Source organism: Mobula hypostoma, chromosome 3 (genome assembly GCF_963921235.1).
Source record: "Mobula hypostoma chromosome 3, sMobHyp1.1, whole genome shotgun sequence".
Lineage (NCBI taxonomy): Eukaryota > Metazoa > Chordata > Chondrichthyes > Myliobatiformes > Myliobatidae > Mobula > Mobula hypostoma.
Genome location: NC_086099.1, coordinates 165,001,834 through 165,025,444, shown reverse-complemented (window position 1 = coordinate 165,025,444; position 23,611 = coordinate 165,001,834). Strand labels below are relative to the sequence as shown.

The 23,611-nt window shown below is 38.6% G+C and overlaps 1 protein-coding gene across 5 annotated transcripts in view; it reads left to right on the top strand.

The window, feature by feature from the left end:
* The window catches only part of blvra (biliverdin reductase A), a 58,013-nt gene extending 34,960 nt beyond the window's left edge, over positions 1-23,053 (top strand). For all 5 annotated transcript variants that reach the window (XM_063044036.1, XM_063044034.1, XM_063044035.1 and 2 more), the window contains 4 exons: positions 8,734-8,831; positions 11,166-11,273; positions 14,293-14,464; positions 21,326-23,053. In XM_063044036.1, coding sequence (XP_062900106.1) covers positions 8,734-8,831; positions 11,166-11,273; positions 14,293-14,464; positions 21,326-21,587 — 640 coding nt within the window. In that variant the 3' untranslated portion in view covers positions 21,588-23,053. The remainder of the gene's footprint in view (positions 1-8,733; positions 8,832-11,165; positions 11,274-14,292; positions 14,465-21,325) is intronic.
* The last annotated feature ends 558 nt before the right edge of the window (positions 23,054-23,611 follow it).

Below are 23,611 nucleotides of genomic sequence, written 5' to 3'. Positions count from 1 at the left end.
TGGAAGGAAAAGTCTGCAAGAGTCCTGGAAGGTATACTTCTCATCTATATTCACCAAGGGGAGGAATATGGAAGACTGTGAGTTCAGGGAAGGGCATATGGATAACCTGGAGTAGGTCAGTATTGTGTAGGAGGAGTTGTTAGATGTCTTGGGGTGTATAAAGGCTGATCAAACTCAGGAAGAAATAGATGGGGGTCTGATGGAGATTTTTACATCTTTGTTAGCCACAGATTACATTTCAGAAAACTGGGGGTAGCTAATGCTGTTTCTGTATTAAAGAAGGGCAGTAGGGATAATTCAGGAAATGACAGGCCAGTGGACCCTATATCAGTGACAATGAAATGACTGGAGAAAAGTCAGAGGGACAGGGTTTATGTTTATTTGGAAAGGAGATATCTGATTAGGGACATTCAGCATAACAATCAGACTTCTGCAGGAGAAATCCACTCTTATTACTGAGATATTTGTAGAGGTAACTAAGAAGATTGATGAAGGCAGAGTTGTAGAAGTTATCATGTAGGCTTAAGGCTGCGGGTTTCCAATGTGAACCCTTTGCCTTAGGTGGCAGTGTTTACCAATCTGCTATTTCTTTGTGGATTGTAAATCATTGTTTGACTCTATGACATTGGGACAGAATTAAGCCAATCGAATCTGCTGTACCATGGTTGATTTATTATCCCTCTCAACCCCATTTTCCAATCTTCTCCCTGCAACCTTTGACACTCTTACTAATCAAGAGCCTACCAACCTCCACTTTAAATAAATCCAGCCGTCTGTGGCAATGAATTCTGCAGATTCACCACCCTTGGGTTGAAGAAATTCCTCCTTATCTCTCTTCTAAGGAGACGTCCTCCTATTCTAAGGCAATGCCGTCTGGTCCTAGATTCCCCCCCCCCCCCCCCCACTATAGGTAACATCCTCTCCATGTCCACTCTCTGCAGGCCTTTCAATACTTGATAGGTTTCAATGAGATCCCCTCCCCATTCTTCTAATCTCCAACGAGTACTTGCCCAAAGCCACCAAATGCACCTCATACATTAATCGTTTGATTTTCAGAATAATTCTCTAGCCTCCTCTGGACCCTCTCCAATGCTAGCACATCCTTTCTTAGACAAGGGGCCCAAAATTGCTCACAATACTCTCAAGTGCAGTTTGACCAATGCCTTATAAAACCTCAGCTTAACCTTCTTGCTTTTATATTCTGGTCCTCTTGAAATGAATGCTAACTTTGCATTTGCCTTATTACCACTGACTCAAACTGCAAGTTAACCTTTAGAGAATCGTACATGAGGCCCCCCCAAGTCCCTTTGCTCCTCTGATTTCTTAATTTTCTCCCCGTTTAGAAAATAGTCTACAGCTTTATTTCTTCTACTAGAGTGCATGACCATACGATTCTCTACACTATTTTCTACTTCTTTGATCATTCTCCTAATCTGTCTGTCCTTCCACATAAACTCTGCTTCGTGAACAGTACCTCTCGCTCCAGCTATATTCATATCATCTGCAAACTTTGCCACAAAGCCATCAACTTCATCATCCAAATCATTAACATATAACATGAAAAGAAGCAGTCCCAATACTGACCCCTTCGGAACACCATTAGTCACCGGCAGCCAAAAGAAAAGGTCCCCTTTACTCCCACTCTTTGCCTTCTGTCAGTCAGCCAACCTTCTATCTATGCTGGGACCTTTCCATAGAACCATAGAACCATAGAAACTACAGCACAGAAACAGGCCCTTTGGCCCTTCTTGGCTGTGCCGAACCATTTTCTGCCTAGTCCCACTGACCTGCACACGGACCATATCCCTCCATACACCTCCCATCCATGTATCTGTCCAATTTATTCTTAAATGTTAAAAAAGAACCCGCATTTACCACCTCGTCTGGCAGCTCATTCCATACTCCCACCACTCTGTGTGAAGAAGCCCACCCTAATGTTCCCTTTAAACTTTTCCCCCCTCACCCTTAACCCATGTCCTCTGGTTTTTTTCTCCCCTTGCCTCAGTGGAAAAATCCTGCTTGCATTCACTCTATCTATACCCATCATAATTTTATATACCTCTATCAAATCTCCCCTCATTCTTCTTTTCCTGCAATGCCATGTACTGTTAGCAGTCTTGTGTGCGGCACCTTTTCAAAGGTCTTCTGAAAATCCAAGTAAACAACATCCACTGACTCTTTCGTCTATCCTGCCAGTTACTTCTTCAAAGAATTCAAATAGAAGGAAACCTTGCTGACTTTGGCTTATTTTATTGTGTGCCTCCAAGTACCACAAAACTTCAACTTTAATATTGGACTCCAACATCTTCTCAACCACTGAAGTCAGACTAACTGGCCTATAATTTCCTGTCTTTTGTTTTCCTCCCTTCTTAAAGAGTGGAGTGACATTTGCAATTTTTCAGTCTTCAGGAACCATTACAGAATCTAGTGATTTTTGAAAGATCACCACTAATGCCTCCACAATCTCTTCAGCTAACTCTTTCAGAACCCTGGGGTTTCGTCAGTCTGGTCCAGGTGACTTCTCTACCTTCAGACCTTTCAGTTTCCCAAGCATCTTCTCCTTAGTAATAGTAATCACACTCACTTCGGCTTATTTGGCCTCCTGACATACTGCTGGTGTCTACCACAGTGAAGATTGATGCAAAAGACTTATTGAGTTTGTCCGCCAATTCTTTGGTCCTGATTACTAACTATCCAGTGTTATTTTTCAGCAGTCTGATATCCACTCTCACCTCTCTTTTACACTTTATATATCTGAAAAATCCTTCAGAATCCTCTTTTTATAATATTGGCTAGCTTATCTTCATACTTCATCCTTTATTGCTTTTATAGTTGTCTTCTGTTGGTTTTCAAAAGCTTACCAATCCTCTAGTTTCCCACTAATATTTGCTATATTGTATGCCTTCTTTTACTTTTACTCTGTCTTTGTCAGCTTCATCATCTCTTTAGAATACATCTTCTTTAGAATGTATCTATCCTGCATCTTCCAAATTGCTCCCAGAAACTCCAGCCAATGTTGTGTACGGGGTCTTTCTTTTGTTACATTTAAAATGGCGACTTTGTTATGTTAATCTGGAGAATGTGGCTTTGTTGTGCTTTAACGCTGAAGAGAGTTTGTGCTAACAGTTTTTTTTACTTTAAAATGAGATAACAGGGTTCTATTAGCCAATGGGTGGTTATGTATCGTTTTGTTTTCGGATACCATACTGTATGATATGACTGTGGACTGAGTTTTGGCGGGGAGTCGGAGGAGAGACGAGGAAGACCGCGGACGTGTGGAGAGGCTCCGGTCAATCACTCAGGGTGGTCCCGAGCCGTGAGTCGACGGAATTCGGGTGGTCATCTGAAGTCAAATTGAGCTCCAACGTAGCGCACAAAGAACTTGGACTTTGATAAGTGTTGGCGCCTTTTTTTTCGTTACTTTCCTGTCTGTATCAAATGTATATTAATGTCATAGAATTAGTAATATCTATAAAGTGTATTTGTTAAAATTTACTGGGTGTGCTGGCTGATGATTGATGTTTGTGATTGATTTGGGCGGCGACCGACCCTGTGGGGAGTGTTGAGGCGGGTGCTGGGCCGGATTTCCCCTAGACATACACGAGCTAATATAACTGAACGTTACAGCTGTTCTGCAGTTATCCCTGCTAGTGTCCCTTTCCAACCAACTTTGATCTGCTCCTCTCTCATGCCTCTGTAGTTCCCTGAACTCCTCTGTACCCACCCCGGACATTATCTCTTCTCCCCTTTACCATTAGGCAAATGATACAAAATCCTAAAAGCATGTACCATCAGGCTTAAGGACAGCTTCTAATCCACTATTATATGGTTATTAAGTGGTTCCTTAGTACGATAAGATGGACTCTGGACCTCACAATATAACTTGCATGACTTTGCATTTTATTGTCTTTTTTTTGTCCGCTTTCTCTCGAACTCTTACACTTTATTCTGCATTTTGTTATTGTATTACCTTGTTCTTCTCGGGTGCACTGTGTAACAATTTGATCTGTATGTATAGTATTCAAGACAAATATTTCATGGTATTCCATTACATGTGACAGTAATAAACCAATTCCAATCTCTTAGATGCCTCACTGTGGCAACACAGGTTGGGTGGTGAAAAAGGCATATGGCGTGCTGGCCGTCATAGGTCAGGGCACGGAATATGCAAGTTGTTAAGTAGAGTTGCAACTTTTCATAACACTAGTAAGGTCATACATGGAGTATTATGTGCAGATCTCAAACTACAAGTAGGATGTGGTTATAAGACCGTAAGTCATATAGGAGCAGAATTATGCCATTTGCCCATCAAGTCTGCTCCATCATTTTATCATAGCCGATCCATTTCCCTGTCCACCCCATTCTCCTTCCTTCTCCTCATGACCTTTCACATTCTGACTAATCAAGAACCTATCAAACTCTGTCTTAAATACAGTCAGGGACTTGGCCTCCACAGCCACCTGTGGCAATGAGTTCCACAGATTCACCACCCTTTGGCTAGAGAAATTCCTCCTCATCTCCATTCTGCATAGATGTCCCTCTGTTCTGAAGCTGTGCCCTCTGGTCCTGGACTCCACCACTACAGAAAAAGTCCTCTCCACATCCATTCTATCTAGGCCTTTCAATATTGAATAGGTTTCAGTGAGATCCCCCACCTCATTCTTCTAAATTCCAGCGAGTAAACGTTCAAAGCCATCAATCGCTCCTCAAACTATAAGCCTTTCATTCCCAGAATCATTCTCGTGAACCTCCTCTGAACCCTCTCCAATGTCAGCACATCCTTTCTTAAACAAGGGGCCCAAGAATGCGCACAATACAGCAAGAGAGGCCTCACCAGTGCCTTAAAAAGCGCTTGTCTTTATATTCTAGTCCTCACAGAATGAATGCTAACATTGCATTTGCCTTCCTCTCCACTGACTCAACCTGCAAATTAACCCTTTGGGAATCCTGTATGAGGACTCCCAAGTCCTTTTACACCTCAGAGTTTTGAATTTTCTCCCTATTTAGAAAATAGGCTATGCTTTTATTCCTTCTATGAGAGTACACGAGTATTCACTTCTGTACCGTGTATTCCATTTGCCATTTCCATGTCCATTCTTCTAATATGTACAAATCCTTTTGCAGCCTCCCTGCTTCCTCAACACTACCTGTTCCTCCTCCTATCTTGGTATCTACCTTATCTATCATCAGACCTTTCAGATTCCCAAGAACCTTCTCACCAGTAATGGCAACTTCACACACTTCTGACCTCTGACACTCTCGCACTTCCAGCTTACTGCTACAGTCTTCCACAGTGAAGACGGATGTAAAATACTTATTCAGTTCATCTGCCATTTCCTTGTTCACCATTACTACCTATCCAGCATCATTTTCCAATGGTCCAATATTTACTCTCGCCTCACTTTTATTCTTTATCTTTTCTTCTCTCTCTCTCATATATGTTATTAAAAGCTTCCCATTCTCTAATTTCCCGCTAACTTTTGCTCTATTATATGCCCTTTCTTTTGCTGTTATGGTCGCTTTGACTTCCCTTGTCAGCCCCGATTGTGTCACCCTGCCTTTAGAACACTTCTTCTTTGGGATGTATCTATCCTGCACCTTCTGAATTGTTCTCGGAAACTCCAACCATTGCTGCTCTGCCGACATCCCTGCTAGTGTCTCCCTCCAATCAACATTGGCTGGATCCTCTCTCATGCCTCTGTAATTCACTTCACTCCACTGTAACATTAGTACATCTGACTTTAGCTTCTCCCTCTCAGAAGTCCCACTGCAATTTATCATATGATGATAACTTTCTCCTAAGGGTTCCTTTAACTTAACCTCCCTAATCAAATCTAGTTCATTACACAACACCCAGTCCAGAATAGCTGATTTTCTAGTGGGCTCAACCACAAGCTGCTCTTAAAAAGTCATCTTGTAAGCATTCTACAAATTCTCTCTCTTGGGATCCAGCACCAACCTGATTTTCCCAATCTACTTGCATGTTGAAATCCCCCATGTCTATCATAATATTGCCCTTTTTACATGTCTTTTCTATGTCCCATTGTAATTTGTACTCCACATTCTGGCTAGATTCAGAGGCCTGTATATAAATCCCTTAACGATCTTTTTACCCTTGCAGTTTCTTAGCTCTATCCTTAAAAATTCCACATCTTCTGATCCTATGTCAGAAGGATCTTATTTCATTTTTTTTTACTAACAAAGCGACACCACCCCCTCTGCCTACTTGCCTGTCCTTTCGATAAAATATGTGTCCTTGGATGTTAAGCTCCCAACTATAATCTCCTTTCAGCTATGCTCAGTGATGCTCACAACATCATATTTGCCAATCTCTAACTGAAATACAACATAATCTACCTTTTTCCCTGTACTATGTGCTTTCAGATATAACACCTAGAATTCTGTATTCATCACCATTTTCGACTTTGTCCCCCTTTTACACTGCAACTAATCCCACTGACTGTAATTTTGACCTAACGTCCGTCTGTCCTTCCTGACAATCTCACTACACACTGCCTCTGCTTGTAAACTGTCCTTAGCCCATCTGGTTCCCATCCCCCTGCCAAATGGGTTTAAGCTCTCCCCAACAACTCTAGCAAACCTTCCTGCAAGAATATTGGTCCCCTGTGGTTCAGATGTAACCCTTCCCTTTTGTGTGGGTCTTACCTTACCCAGAAATCTGAAACCCTACTCCCTGCACCAGTTTCTCAGCTATTTCATCCACCAAATCATTCTATTCTTACCCTCAGTGGTACATGACACAGGGAGCAATCCAGAGATTGCTACCTTCGAGATCCTGCTTTTCAGCTTTCTACCTGCTCCCTAAATTCTCTCTTCAGGATCTCCTCATTTTTTCCTACCTATGTCATTGGCGAAAGTATATGCCAAGACTTCTGGTTGTTCACCCTCCCCCTTTAGAATATTGTAGGCTTGATCTAACATGTCCCTGACCCTAGCACCTGAGAGGCAAAATACCACTGGGTGTCTCTATTGTGTCCACAGAATTTCATGTCTACTTCTCTAACTATGGAATCCCCTGTCACTGCTGCTGTCCTATTCTTCCCCCTTCCCTTCTGAGCTGCATCGCCACACTCAGTGCCAGAGACCCGGTCGCGGTGTGTCATCTCCTCAGTTATCTGTATGAGCCAAAGGGCATCGAGCTGCAGCTCCAGTTTCTTAACACATTCTCTGAGTAGCTGCAGCTCTGTGCACCTGGTGCAGATGTGGTTATCCGGGATGCTGGAGGTCTCTCAGAATTCCCAAATCTCACACAAAGAACACAACATAACACCTGGAGCATCCTCATTGCTCTAACTATGCACTAACAGATGATGAAGAAGAAACTTACCAAATATGTACCTCGCCCAAGCCTGGTCTTGCCTGATGAACCAAAAGCCCACTCTATCACTGGTCCACTCCAACAAAGGCCACTCTGTTTGTTGCTGCTTTATTTTTATTTACCCTTGCTAATGAATCATGACTGCATTGCCAAATAAATGCTGTCCTAAGAAAGCTCCTTTTCAAAAATTTCTCACTCCCTGACCTCCGTGAGGCCTCTCTTCAATTCAACTGTGACTACACCACTGATTTAAAAATTCACCAGGATGTTGGCTGGACTAGTGAACTTTAGTTATGGGAAGAGATTAGATAGAGTGGGCTTTTTTTTTATATAAACCTAGAGGGAAGGAGGCTGAGGACTGAACTGATAAGAGGTATATTATTTTATGTTTATGAGTATAGATCAAAATCATTTACCCATTGTAGGGGTAACAAATCAAGGACATACTGTAGATTTAAGATGAGAGAAAAATATCCTTAGAAGAGAAAGCTTTTTTTTAAACTGAGTGATTGATATCTGTACAGAGGGTGGTTGATATCTGGAACTCTCTGGTAAAGAAAGTGGTGGAATCAGCTTCAATCACTACCATTCAGACAGAAATTTATAATAGTGAAGATATTGAAGGATACTGACCAATGCAGGCATTGGAATAATAGAAATTGTCAAAAATTTAGCATAGATGTGGTGGGCAAAATGTCCCATTTTGGTGCTGTACAATTGTGATTCCAGAGGAGAACCTTATAGGCAATTTGAAATGTGTATGGAAGCAGACCAGACAACAGTGGACAACTAGTACTTTTTTCCCCAGAGTCGAAATGTCTAATGTTAGAGGGCATAGATTTAAGGTGAGAGGGGGTAAGATCAAATGAAATCTGCATGGCAATTTTTGTTTTACAGAGAGAATGGTGGGTGCCAGAGTTAACAGTGGAAGCAACTATCTTACAGGCATCAAGGGGCTCTTGGATGGGCACATGAATGTGCAGAGGATGGAGGGATATGGACATTGCGTAGGCAGAAGGAAGGAATCAGTTTTAATTAGGCATTTGATTACTACTTTAATTAGTTCAACACAACATTGTGGGCCAAATTGCTTGCTGTTCTACTATACATTTCATATTCAGATTTATGAGTAACAAAAAGCAGGCCAGTCTGAAATGTTAAAACTCTTCAATCAGGCCATCATCTTCAATACGGTTATATTTCAATCTTCATGAAGCTAAAACCTTCCCTGGTGCTCCATGCCTTTTTTTTAATGTCAGCGTATGATACAGACTAGAAAGAGTGAGAAAATAATAATTATCCTTTGTTTCCAAGAAGAACATGGACTGTGTTAGATTCAGTTTGTTTCCAAAATAATCATGCAATTTGTTGATTATGTTCATTTTATTCAAAAGGAAATTTTTGAATGCAGGGAAGCACGTTTGTGTAGAATACCCAGTGGCACTCTCAGTGGATGCTGCCCGTGAACTGTGGGAACTTGCTGATGCTAAAGGTAATTTAATGAGACAGTTATGGTAAAACAATGTTATCAGGGATTGGATTAATAATTGGACATGAGTCCAAGTGCCAATGATAGAGCGTGGTGAATTTCAGATCAGAATCGGGGTCAACCCTGAGCATGCCTATCTAACTAATTGCTTCTAATATTAATATCAACTAGCACACTAAATACTCCAATTGGTAATTTCAGTCACCAGTTCAACAGTGAAAAGGAAATTTATTTTTGTTTCTTGTGTTTTTTTTTAAATTTTGTTCTATGAACATTCATTGCATTCCAAAATAAAATTAGGCAGAGCAGAAGAAATGATATTTCTGCTCACAGTTAGCTTTCTTTACAAACTTATTCACAGATGCATACATAAACTCTATGTGAACATTTCAAAATACACACTTTATTTGTTTTAGCTAAAGACTTGTTCTGTATTATTGAGGAACTCTTAAGTAATTATTCAAAACTTTAGGCTTTTCAGTTCACTGATAAGAGCACAGCAGTTCTATACCCTGTAGTTAAAAGGTACTTTTTTACTCATTCAATAGAAGTACATAGTTAATATTGAGTTTAAAATAAAGCAAAAGCATATTTTGAAATTAGACTCATAATGTGTTCCATTCATATGAAAATATCAAACTTAATTTTATACACAGAAATATCAACTCTTAAATCACAATTTAAGCATTACGTTATAATGTTGTACAGTTCTCCATTTGCTCAGTCAGGCAGTGGATCAAACAATTCAGACAAAGAGGTTTGCTATATCTTTTAAAGGGCAACACAACTAGTCATCTAATCTGTTTTGATATTCAACATTAGGTGCTGACTTTTTCATCCCTTGTTAAGCATTAGTAAAGTGTATAATTATCTACACATGATATCTTAAATTGTAGATATATCATAACAGAATTTGAATCGAAAACCTGAACACCAATGACAGTGACAAATGCAGAATTTATTTTATCTTTTCCTTTTAACCCAGCATATTAAACCACTGGAAAATTTAATTTTATTTCATTGCTTCATCTCAAGAAGAAACTTCCTATAAATTTTTAAATACACTACAGTACAACATCCAAATTTATAGTATTATTGATGTGTATTTATTATTTTTGGATAAGAAAGCTCACAGAAATGTGGACACTGAAAACTTACGTTGGTTGGAAGTAAAACTGAATTTCTTTGCACCTCTGGCTGAGAAAATGCACACTCTGAGACACTGTAGCTTTACCTGTACTAAAGGGAATAATTACTTAGTAATCATCTTTCATAGTCATACTTTATTGATCCTGGGGAAATTGGTTTTCGTTACAGTTGCACCATAAGTAATTAAAAAGTAATAAAACCATAAATAGTTAAATAGTAATATGTAAATTACGCCAGGAAGTAAGTCCAGGACCAGCCTATTGGCTCACGGTGTCTGACCCTCCAAGGGAGGAGTTGTAAAGTTTGATGGCCACAGGCAGGAATGACCTCCTATGACGCTCCGTGTTGCATCTCGGTGGCATGAGTCTCTGGCTGAATGTACTCCTGTGCCCAATCAGTACATTATGTAGTGGATGGGAGACATTGTCCAAGATGGCATGCAACTTGGACAGCATCCCCTTTTCAGACACCACCATGAGAGAGTCCAGTTCCATCTCCACAACATCACTGGCCTTACGAATGAGTTTGTTGATTCTGTTGGTGTCTGCTACCCTCAGCCTGCTGCCCCAGCACACAACAGCAAACATGATCGCACTGGCCACCACAGACTTGTAGAACATCCTCAGCTTCATCCGGCAGATGTTAAAGCACCTCAGTCTCCTCAGGAAATAGAGACAGCTCTGACCCTTCTTGTAGACCGCCTCAGTGTTCTTTGACCAGTCCAGTTTATTGTCAATTTGTATCCCCAGGTATTTGTAATCCTCCACCATGTCCATACTGACCCCCTGGATGGAAACAGGGGTCGCTGGTGCCTTAGCTCTCCTCAGGTCTACCACCAGCTCCTTAGTCTTTTTCACATTAAGCTGCAGATAATTCTGCTCACACCATGTGACAAAGTTTCCTACCGTAGCCCTGTACTCTGCCTCATCTCCCTTGCTGATGCATCCAACTATGGCAGAGTCATCAGAAAACTTCTGAAGATGATAAGACTCTGTGCAGTAGTTGAAGTCCAGCTTTCATCATAAAATAAATGAGGAAATTCTATAAATGCACACAGAATTAATAACATAGCATTAATCTGTTTAGAATTTTATGGTGTTTATGTATTTGAGTAAGTTTTGTTTATACAGTGATGTCACAGATACAATGATAATGTATATGTTGTGTATGTAATTTTTCTGAATGCAGGAAAGGTTCTACATGTGGAGCATATAGAACTACTGTCAGCAGAATACGGTCTGTTAAAACAAAAAGTGAATGGGAAAGAGCTGATCGAGGGTACTCTGCATTTCACAGGTAGCTGTAATAAAACACTTGCATCTGAAAAGCAGAAGAAATGAACATTATAAAATACAAACTTGAAAACTTGCTTTGACAATCGTGGTTATATATTATTCTACTATTAACACAACAGTTTAATTTATCAGAGATGATAATTGAAGTAAGAAAAGCTTCCTTTTTGACTGGGACACACTTTTATGCAGTGATAGGATGATGCTAACTCACCTTCAATAACAAAAAATTTCATTTCTACATATCAAAACCTCTCCACTGATTTATATTTTAAAAGGCTCTAATGTCATGAAAGCTGTCTCACAAATGTAAAATTTTCTTTTTCTACCATGATTTTCATCTGAGGGTTCTCAGCTCTTTGCTAATCCTGGCCAATACTTTTCTTGTTTATTCTGGTTAGTGAGGGAAAGAAAATAACTAAGAATTATTATCCTAGTATTTGTTACACCAGTGAATGCCTTTTATTAAAATTGAAGGCAGCATCAGTTAACTTGGTTTTACATTAGAATAAGGACTACACTTCAATGTATTTTTACTGTAAAGTATGATAGGTGGAAGTCATGATATAAATACAAGTTTTTCTTAACCAAATCCCATAAAATGCAGCAAAAAACAAACTGCTAGAGGAACTTTGTGGATTGAAGAGCATCTGTGGAGGCAAAGAATCTATCAGGATGTGACCAGAAACATCAACTATTCCTTTGCTTCCACAGATGCTGCTTAATTCGCTGAGTTTCTTCAGCAGTTGTTTTATTTTAGGTTTGTTTTGCACCATCTGAAGTAACCCCATAGGGTGTAGTTGTTGCCACTTTAAACAAGGTGATGAATTTTACATAGAGCTTTACTCAACAGGAGGACAAATCAGGTGAAGAGCATAACATTTTCAGCCAACAGCACAAAAAAGCAATTATCCAGTCTCTTTAAGGTCTCAAGCATGCTACTGGCTAATAACTACGATCAGTCCACTTTTAGCTGCTTAATATTTCAGTGAAGTGCATTTTTGAAGTAGGGCAGAAAAAGAAGTGTATTGTGGAAGAGAAAAGCAAATTACTGCAGGTTTTACTCTTAATTCTCCCCAAACCATCTTCTGGTACTTTTTAAGTGAAACATTGGCATTAAAGCACCCAGTTGTAGGATATTTAATCAGTTCCATGCCTGGAAAGTGATGTTTTCTCTCTCTGAGGCCAGTTTTGTCACGCACCTGTCATTGAAAATAAAGCTCTGCATTCTCACTGAAAATTCTCATTTCCTACCACATTCAGTGTACTTTATATGTTTTTAATTCAGCCCATAAGAACTAAATAATTTGTATTCATATAGCACCTTTCCATTCCTCAGGAGGCCACATGTCACTTCACATAAATATCCAGTGTAAACTGGTGTTTGTGGAGAGTTAGGTGTTAGCCAGAATGCCAGCAAATCATGTCTGATCTTTAGACAATCACCCTTTACAGACAGATAAGTCTGCAGTTAATGCTTGCTCTTTAAGATTATATATCAAGAAATAATCACTAAAATGCTGTCCTGACGAAGGGTCTCAGCCTGAAACGTCGACTTACTTCTTCCTATGGATGCTGCCTGGCCTGCTGCGTTTCACCAGCATTTTGTGTGTGTTACTAAAGTGCTATGAAGCAATTAATGTTCTGGTTTAAAAGACCCAAGCGCAGGGTGATTCTCGTTCCCGTCATATAGTAAAAACAGTTGAGATTCCAAACCAAATTTAGCACCAATTATGGTAAAATATGATCCTTGTGCAAGAGATTCTTATTTCGTAAGACCAGGTTCATTTCCTTTATCAATTGTGAATTGAATACCTCAAGGTAGTTTCAATATTGACGTTCATTTATGTTGAAAACTACATTTATATTCTCGGCAACAAAATTTTGAATGCATTACTGTTTTAAGGAGGCATTTATTACAAATGTATTGTGTTTGGTTTCTTATTAACTTATTTTTAAATACTTACATTTGAAGAATCTTCTTGTCACAAGACAAGGGGAGATAACATATTATATTGTTTGTCATATACATTAATGATCTGGATGATGGGGTGGTAAATTGGATTAGTAAGTATGCAGATGATACTAAGATAGGTGGAGTTGTGGATAATGAAGTAGGTTTTCAAAGCTTGCAGAGAGATTTAGGGCAGTTAGAAGAGTGGGCTGAAAGCTGGCAGATGGAGTTTAATGCTGATAAATGTGAGGTGCTACATTTTGGTAGGACTAATCAAAATAGGACATACATGGTAAATCGTAGGGCATTGAAGAATGCAGTAGAACAGAGGGATCTAGGAATAATTGTGCATAGTTCCCTGAAGGTGGAATCTTATGTGGATAGGGTGGTGAAGAAAGCTTTTGGTATGCTGGCCTTTATAAATCAGAGCATTGAGTATAGGAGTTGGGATGTAATGTTGAAATTGTACAAGGCATTGGTAAGGCCAAATTTGGAGTATTGTATACAGTTTTGGTCACCCAATTATAGGAAAGATGTCAACAAAATTGAGAGAGTACAGAGAAGATTTACTAGAATGTTACCTGGGTTTCATCACCTAAGTTACAGAGAAAGGTTGAACAAGTTGGGTCTTTATTCTTTGGAGCGTAGAAGGTTGAGGGGGGACTTGATAGAGGTATTTAAGATTATGAGGGGGATGGATAGAGTTGACGTGGATAGGCTTTTTCCATTGAGAGTGGGGGAGGTTCAAACAAGAGGATGTGAGTTGAGAGTTAAAGGGCAAAAGTTTAGGGGTAATATGAGGGAGAATTACTTTATTCAGAGAGTGGTAGCTGTGTGGAACGAGCTTCCAGCAGAAGTGGTTGAGGCAGGTTCAATGTTGTCATTTAAAGTTAAATTGGACAGCTATATGGACAGGAAAGGAATGGAGGGTTATGGGCTGAGTGCAGGTCGGTGGGACTAGGTGGGAGTAAGAGTTCGGCATGGACTAGAAGGGCCGAGATGGCCTGTTTCTGTGCTGTAATTGTTATATGGTTATATGTTATATGCCTTATAACTACTTATCTTCCAGGTGGACCTTTGAATAGACAACGTAGTGGCTTCCTTGCCTTCAGCGGGATATCCCGACTGACGTGGCTTGTGGATTTGTTTGGAGAACTCACATTGAAGTCTGCTATATTCAGTGAAGATCAAATACAGCAATACTCGAAGATGACAGTACAATTCCACACTAAAAATAGCAGGTTAGAGTTTCTGATATCAGTCATGTGACAATTTCAGTTTTACTAATTGCAAGCAGTAGAAATAAGGAGTTATTTGTAAAGTATAATTGAAGCATTGCCCACTTTCATTTAGAAAGAGAGGTAAAGGGTGAGCTAATAGTGTCTGTCAAAGGGAATGTTTCTGTCAAAGTATAGCTAAAGGTTAATGGTAACAGTCAGGGCCCAATAGAGGAAAAGGGAATTTAGTAACTTAAAGTCATAGTACAGTAAATTGCAAAACTATCTTTTGATTCAGAGACCAGGCTTCAAAGTTGAAATGAGATAGAAATGCTTGGCTAGAAATAGTGAAACCAGAATCCCGTACTGACCCATCATCTATAGTGACTTGCTTTCCACTGTCTGTAAATTATACTGTGCCTGAAAATATGCATTAAGCAGTACCATACAGGACAACCATGCCATTTTAGCATTCTGCATGAAAGAATAGGACTTATATGTTTACAGAAGCATTCTTAAAAGTGGGAGGTCATGGATTTGGGAGAAGGCAGTAATTTTGGGGGGAGACATTCAGGAAAAAGATAGACAACGGGGACTGGGTCAGTTGAGCAGCCAGTTAAGAGAGATTCAGTGAACCAGTGAATTACTGTCAGACTGGAGGATGAAGGATGTTCTGGAATCAAAAGGTCAGGATAACTTGGAAAGGTGCGGGGAATAGGGGTGGGGCAGAAGTGGGTCAGGGGTAAGGACTGAGTGCCCAATAACACCAGCAACAAGTGTGTTTAAGGCAAGAATAGAGTTAGGAGCAATCAATCATTAAGAAAAATACTTAAAGAAGCACCTATCTAGAAGAAGATAGGTGGCACAATGGAGCAGGTATTAGAGCTGCTGCCTTGCAGTGCCAGGGACCAAGGCTCATTCCTGACCTCAGGTGTTGTCTGCATGAATTTGCATGTTTTCCCTGTGACCTCTGAGTGTTCCCGTTCCAGTTCCAGATTCCAGATTCCTTCCACAAACACACGTGGATTGGTAGGTTATTCAGCATTGTAAGTTGTCTCTAGTTGTAGATGAGCAATAGAATATGAGGTAGCTGATTCAAATGTGGTAAGAATACAAACGCAGGTTTAATGTAAGGTTAGTGTAAATGGGTCAGTGTAAACTCGATGGGCTGAAGGTTTTGTTTATGTGCCATATTTCTATGACTAAGATGAATGCCTGCACTCTAGCAGAAGACCATGTAGACTTGAGAACTCTTAACACAAGTCCGCAGTACACTGAGGGGGGCATTTTTTCAGTTTATTTTTTTCAATGGAAATTACAAGATTGAGGATTTTGCACTAATTGCAGCATCTCATTTTGTACCTAGAATTAACAGCAATCTAACTTAACAGCATGAATTCAATAGTGTGGCACAGAATGCCAGACATAATGGGATTCTCAGAGGAAGAGGGAGAAAATCTATACTTAAACTTTGCAAGGAGATCATCATTGCATTGGATCACTTCTTGTGATATTTCCTGGTGGCTCTTCACAGTAGAAACAAAAAGTGATAAAGGGCTTGAGTAGAATTGAGGGATCAGTGGAGTCTGATTGAGTCTCTAAGTCCAACATTTCATTACTCATTATGCCTTAAGCATTACTCACAATAGTACATCAATCCTGAGCTGTACATGTATATTTCCATTCTAGAAATTTAAAATGACCAAGTGTAGAAAGGATGCATACAGTATTCAGGGATAGGGAAACAATGAGGTTAGGTTCAATACTGGACAGAGAGAGACCAAAGATCAAGATCATCATTATAGTTGGGAATGGAGGGAGAAGTAAGAGATTGATGGGATCAGAAGTTCAGGAGATACAGAAATTAGGATGAGAGTAGTGGTTGGAGATGATTGGGCAGAAGATTATGGAGGTAGTTGGTACGTGGTACGGAGACAGCAGTCTGACGGGAAGAACTGGATCACTGGGTAGAGGTTGATTGATGAGGAGGACATCAGAAAGGCAGTGCTCCAAAGGGAGTGGAGCAATTACAGGATGGAATTGATAGTGAAGATGTTAACATACAGGACGTATGTTAACATTAGGAAGAGCAACAAATTTCATTGCCAGAAGCCCAGGCAAATTTGACCCCATCAATGAATGCAGAAGCAAAGGCTCACACTCTTTAAGTATTGGGTATTTACCATGTAGAAAAAAATGAAAGTGGCATCAGAATTTTGTTAAATACTTAATAGTCCAAGTGCAATTGTGACAGAACAGCAGGAGCAAGTTTTCTAAGTGGCTCTCTGCATGCTCACAATAACTAATCACGTTTAGCAATCAACCTTTAGGTAAAATTCAATCTCATAGCACACAAGAAAAACACAAAGCAATCAAATTTCTAGTCTAGTGGACTGAACTTAATCATTTTGGCAGCACAGAAAATGTCTGTGTATGAAATAGATTAATTAGAGAGAACTACAGCAAAAGAAGCAAATCAAGCTACACCTGTAATGGATTTCTAAAACCTGATGTGGGTGTCCAGTCTAAGAGAGTAGGTTTGCTTTCTTATTCAAAATTGACAATCATTAAGTGATGAAACAAGTCAGAGAAATAGTAAATAAAAAAGGATATGATGCAATGTCTAAAATTATTTCTCTATGTAGTATAAAATTGAACATGTTTTCTCTCATTCTTCTGAAATAAATACTTGAATGTAACAAGAAAATGTGTAACTGGATCCAAAGCAGAACATGCTGAAAATACTCAATAGAACTACAATGAGAAGAAATTCTATACTTGATCCAGTGCTTGTGCCATTGCTACTCAGAACTGCTGCAAAATGATATACAAAGGCCTCCATCATTGGTTTGTCACCCATTTTGCCTTCTTATTTCTCAGGGTAGTGGTATTCAAATATTCCCTACTTCTGAGGTAATTTATTCACAACTCAGGAGCAAATTTTACAAAATATTTACTCTATTAATATTCATATTGTCACAGCAGCTCTTACTGCATGCAAGTATGTTTAATATAATCCACAGGGGAGAATCAATGTTATAAAGAACATTGGTGACTTTTAGTTATGTTGTATAATATTGATCTTGAATTCTGTAAGAATATTTCTATTCCAGAAATTCATGAGAAATATTTAACAGACTCGGGCATAAAGATCTGTGTCTAGAAATTGGACATTTCTTCTTGGGTGCTATAGAGCCTATAAAATGTATTCCCCCCTCCCCCCCCGGGAGTTTTCATGTTTTATTGTTTTACAACATTGAATCACAATGGATCTAATTTGGCTTTTTTGACACTGATTAACAGAAAAAGATTCTTTCGTGTCAAAGTGAAAATAGATCCCCACAAAGCAATCTAAATTAATAACAAATATAAAAACACAAAATAGTTGATTGCATAAGTGTTCACTCCCTTCAAGTCAGTATTTAGTAGATGCACACCTTTGGCGGCAATTACAGCCTTGAGTCTGTGTGGGTAGGTCTTTATCAGCTTTGTACATCTGGACACTGCACTTTTTCCCCCATTCTTCTTTACGAAACTGCTCAAGCTCTGTCAGATTGCATGAGGATCGTGAGTGAACAGCCTTTTTCAAGTCTAGTCACAAACTCAGTTGGATTGAGGTCTGGACTCAGACTTGGCCCCTCCAGGACATTAACTTTGCTGATTTTAAGCCATTAATATGTAGCTTTTTGACTTTATTCTTGGGATCATTGTCTTGCTAGAAGACAAATCTTCTCCCAAGTTGTGGTTTTCTTGCAAACTGTAATCAGATTTTCCTCCAGGGTTTCCCTGTATTTTGCTATATTCATTTTACCCTCTACCTTCACACGCCTTCCAGGGTCTGGTGCATTGAAGCATCCCCACAGCATGATGCAGCCACCATCGTGCTTCACAGTAGGAATGGTGTGTGTTTAACGATGTGCAGTGGTTGGCTTATGCCAAACATAGTGTTTAGTCTCAACTTTGGTTTTATCAGACCATAGAACCTTCTTCTAGCTGACTTAAGAGTCTCCAACATGCCTTCTGCCAAACTCTAGCTGAGATTTCATGTAAGTTTTTTTTCTCTTTCTCTTTATGCCAGTCTCCCATAAAGCTGCAACTGGTGAAGCACCTGGGCAATAGTTGTTGTATGCACAGTCTCTCCCATCTCAGCCACTGAAGCTTGTCACTCCTCCCGAGTTGTCATAGGTGTGGTAAACCATATATATATGTTGTAACTGGGTTAACTGTCTGGACATGCCCCTCTGCTGACTGCCCTGTGGCTCCTCCCACAGAGTCCTGTATAAAGGTGTTTCACCTTGCCCCTCCCCCTCAGTCCGGGGGCAGACACTAACCGTGGAGGTCGTATTGTACAGCGAATAAAAGCCTTTCAGTATTTTACCAAACCTCAGTCTTTTGGAGTTATTGAAGGTGCTTCAGTAGGTCTCTTGGTGGCCTTCCTCATTAGTCCCCTTCTTGAACAGTCACTCAGTTTTTGAGGATGGCTTGCTCTGGTCTAGACAGAATTACAGCTGTGCTATATTCTTTCCATTTTTTGATGATTGACTTAATTGTACTCCAAGGGATATTCAGTGACTTGGAAATTTTCTTGTATCCATCTCCTGGCTTGTGCTTTTCAATAACCTTTTCACAGACTTGCTTGGAGTGTTCCTTTGTCTTCCTGGTGTAGTTTTTACCATAAAACTGACTCACCAGCAGTTGGATCTTCCAGATACAGGTGTATTTTTACCACAATAAATTGAAACACCTTGACTACATACAGGTGATCTCCATTTAACTAATGATGTGACTTCTAAAACTAATTGGCTACACCAATGATGGTGATGATTTGGTGTGTCATTTTAAAGAGGGGTGGATACTTATGCAATTAATTATTTTGTGTTTTATATTTGTAATTAATTTAGATCAATTTATAGAGATCAGTTTTCACTTTTTTCACTTTGACAAGAATAAATCTTTTTCTGTTGATCACTGTCAAAAAAGCCAAATTAAATCCACTGTGATTCATTGTTGTAAAACAATAAAACACAAAAACTTCCAAGGGGATGTATAATTTTTATAGGCACTGTACATATGACAATAATACCAAATCAGAAAACACATAAAGTCACAAAATTGGGACATTGAGAAAATAATTACGGTGGATTGAAATTATGGCCCATTTAAAACCTCCCTCCATGTGCTTCACTGGCGGCAGCAGCTTGCTAGACCAGATAGATTGTGTGAGTGGGTTAGATATGGAGATGGGGAAGTGGTGGCAATGAGATGCAGGAATAAGAGGGATGGTAAGAGTAATGGCAGAGTGGTTTGCTGGAAACTGCTCACAGGTTGAAGAGTTTATTAGCTGACACAAATTTATTTTCTAATAGAAAAAAATCATGGAAAGATTTTTTTCACAGAAGAACAATATGAAGGGGAAGGGAATACAGTGTATTCCAGTTAATTGAGAAACTTTGGGACCAGTAAATTTTGGCCAATTAAGCAAATGGTCCAGTTGGCTGAAGTTTCATGGAAATAGTTAAAAAGGTATTAAAAAAACAAACTGTTTAAATGAAATGTACAACAAATTGAAACACTACCAATACTGCTACAGTACTATAAAACTACATTAGTTCCTAATAGTTACTGACAGAGAAATTCAACCAGTGTATGCTCCCATGTCGTTTTGATTGACTGTAAATGAACAAAATTAGTGCAGACACCAAGTGCAGATTATGGACTGCCTTCACACATTTTTTTTGATGATTGCATCCTCTAAATCTTCATTATCATTGTAACATTCAATGCGACTGTTGATACCTTCAAATTCTTTGTAGATCCTAACTTATTGAAGTAGTGAAATAATTTCATTTTCACCCCTGTACTTTTCTGGCATCTCCAAGCCTGAATGTTTGAAACCACAGTGAGCAAATCAGTTCTGAATTGTCTTACTGCTTATTTCTCCACAATGATCAGTGACAAGTTCACTGTTTTATTTGAACACACACAACTGATGCTATTTCAAAACTGTTCACTCTTAGCACAGTGTAGTGTCCAACGGCCACACAAGTGCACACGACTGGCGCAAGTTAGCAAGTATTCAGCAACAGTCTGCTGTCCCAATTGAATGGCATAGTGTCTCAATAAAGAATACAAATCCCAGTTTTTTTTCTCAAATAGTTTTTGTTCTTTAAGAGTTGTTCTAAATAAGTGGCTGTCTCAATTAACCAGAATCCACTGTACTTTAAACCACACACAATTCCTATTTTCATATTTATAAACATTTAATTGTATGGTGATAAAGAAAGCAGTGTTCACAACTTTTGATCCAATTTCTGTAGTTAAATAATTAAACTGAGCTGTGCATTTTGATAACATCAATACATGCAGGAAATATGACAAGCAAATGAAACCTGCAGTAGAGTAATTGACGCCACTATGTCTCTGATCCAATTCCCTGATTGGCAGGGCTTCTGCTAGAAATGAGCACACTTAAAAACAGGCAAAGTTTGCTTTTATGTGAAAATTACTCCATTGAAATAAATTGAGTGGATCCAATTTTTAAGTATAAGAGGATTTATCCCTTTCCATTATATAAGAATCTTTCCATTAGGACATCTTTGTTACTGTACATCAGAACTGAACGTTTGTCAATTCATTCTACACAAATAATTGTAATGATGACAAAAATAGTTTGTTTTAGAGACGTTTTCCTAGAGACTTTAACTGTGACTTTTTGTTTGCTTTCCCACTGTCTCTGATGTTACAAGAGACAGGGTGATTGGCATATCATTCTGAAACAGTAGGTTGTAACAGTATCAGTTCTACTGATGTATCAACAAGTAATGTGATATGAAATTTCAATTTACAATATCTTACCAAGTGTCTGCTTTTTATTAATTTTTTTAGACCAGTAATCTGGATTGAAGAAAGAGGACCAGGATTAAAACGTGGAAAACGTATCTATTTTCAATTTAAATCAGACAATTTGGATCATATTCCAAAAGTGCCTAATAATCACGTTGGACTATTTATGAAAGACCTCAACCTGTTTGCCCAAAAACTAGTAGGGCAAAAGCTCACTGACGCCTCTGAAAAGAAACGCATCCTTCACTGTCTGGGCCTGGCAGATGAGATTAGAATTTTTTGTGAACAGACACCACCAAAATAAAATTATTGTTACATTTCTGACTCTGCAGATATAATTGGCATTCTGTTAGATTGATAGAAATTATTTTAAGGATTAATACAGTATGTATGCCTGAACTTTAACATTTTGATTAATACAGTTACCTTATTAGTCCTTTGCAGAATTTGTGTTAAGAAAAAGAAAGTGATAGTTATATAGTTATTTCATAGTTATATGTTACCAACAAGCAGGTGGATGAAGTCTGACCTCTGGAATCTTTTTGTTTTGTTCTAATATGATAGCATTTGCTAAAACTTAACATAACTGGAAATACTATTATTCTTTATAAGGGACATAATCTTTGTGTTAAGCAATAAATGGGGCAAGTGTTCTTAATATTTTGCTACATTTTTATGCACTCTTATTAAGACTTGATATACAGGTATGTAATAGTTGAGACTTAAATACAGTGGATTCTGGTTAATTGGGCCATTGGTTAATCAGGGTAGCTACTTATCTGGGACAAAATCTAATCAAAAAAATAGCTGGAATTCACTTTGTTTATTTGGGACACTATGTCGCTTAATTAGGACAGGAGAATGTTGCTGAATTTTCTAATTAATGTCAGTCACATATATTTATGTGGCCGTTAGATACTACACCATGCTTAAAGCGAACAGTTTTTACGTAGCGCTGCATTGTTTGTGTTCAAAAAGCAGTGATTTTTTGTCACTGATAATTGGCAAGAAATGAGCAGTAAGAGTTTTGCTCACTGCAGTTTCTTGCATTCAGGATTGGAGACGTCAGAAACAGCCAGTAGTGAAGATGAAACAAGTTCACTTTTTCAATGAAGAATTTGAAGGTTCATTTCATTGAACGTTACAATGAAAATGAAGATTTGGAGGATGCATTTGATAAAAGCATTGTATGAAGACAGTCCATAATCTGAACTAGGTGTCTTCACTGATTTTGTTCATTTACAGTCAATCACAAGAACATGGGATAACACGGGATGAATTCTTCTGTCGATAGCTATTAGGAACGAATGTACAGTTTTATAGCACTGTTGTATTGGTAGTCTTCTAATTTGTTCTGTATTTCATTTAAATATATAATTTGCTACTCAGTTAAACAGTGGTTTGTCAATTTTATTCCTTCTTAACTATTTCCATGAAACTTAGGCTAATTGGGGAACCGTTTAATTGGGCTAAAATGTTCTGGTCTCGGTGTGCCCCAATTTACTGGAATCCACTGTATTATATTTCCATAGTGACTAAAATTATTAGCCAGGCATTACCCTGTTCTCCTTTAGTTATGTCATATATAATAAATGAGATATAATTGAATTTGAATGAAAGAATGACTTAATAATCTGTGAGATTCTTAAATCATTCTTGTGATTACTTCAAATAAACCAGATTTAGTATTATGGTGAAGATTCAATGTGCTAATGTAATTTATGCAAATTATGTCATTGGCTTGTCATCTAATTAAATTAAATTGATTTCTGTTCTTGTCACAACTTGTGAATTTTAAAAATGTAACCAAATGGTATGCAAGAGCTAGATTATACAGTTAAAATATCAATATAAGTTCACTTAAATAGGTCTAAAATAGCAATGGCAAACCCTCTAAATGCAATTTTCCAATTTTACCCTCCACAATCAAGATCAGTCAGTCATGCAGCAATACATTTAATAGTAACTAACATTCTTTATATTTCAATCATGAAATTCCCCATGTATGAACTGGAATGTCAGCAAACTATTTGATTTCTGAGAAATTAGAGAGGCACCCCATCTGTGCTATAACCTAGCTTCACTGAATATCCAGCAGGTGTATTAAATATCATTGCAAAACTAGAAGCCTAGTTAATATTTTCCACTTCCCTTGCCCGGAGACATTGAAACCAACCAGAGCAACAGCACATTATTGAGACAACAAAGAAGACAAAACATGCTTTCCTGATCTGTTCCATGTTGGATATTGGAATTTCAAAATAAACCGTAGATTCATTTTAAAAGGAGAGTTCTGATTGGATGGGAAGGTCTATAACCACTATGGAT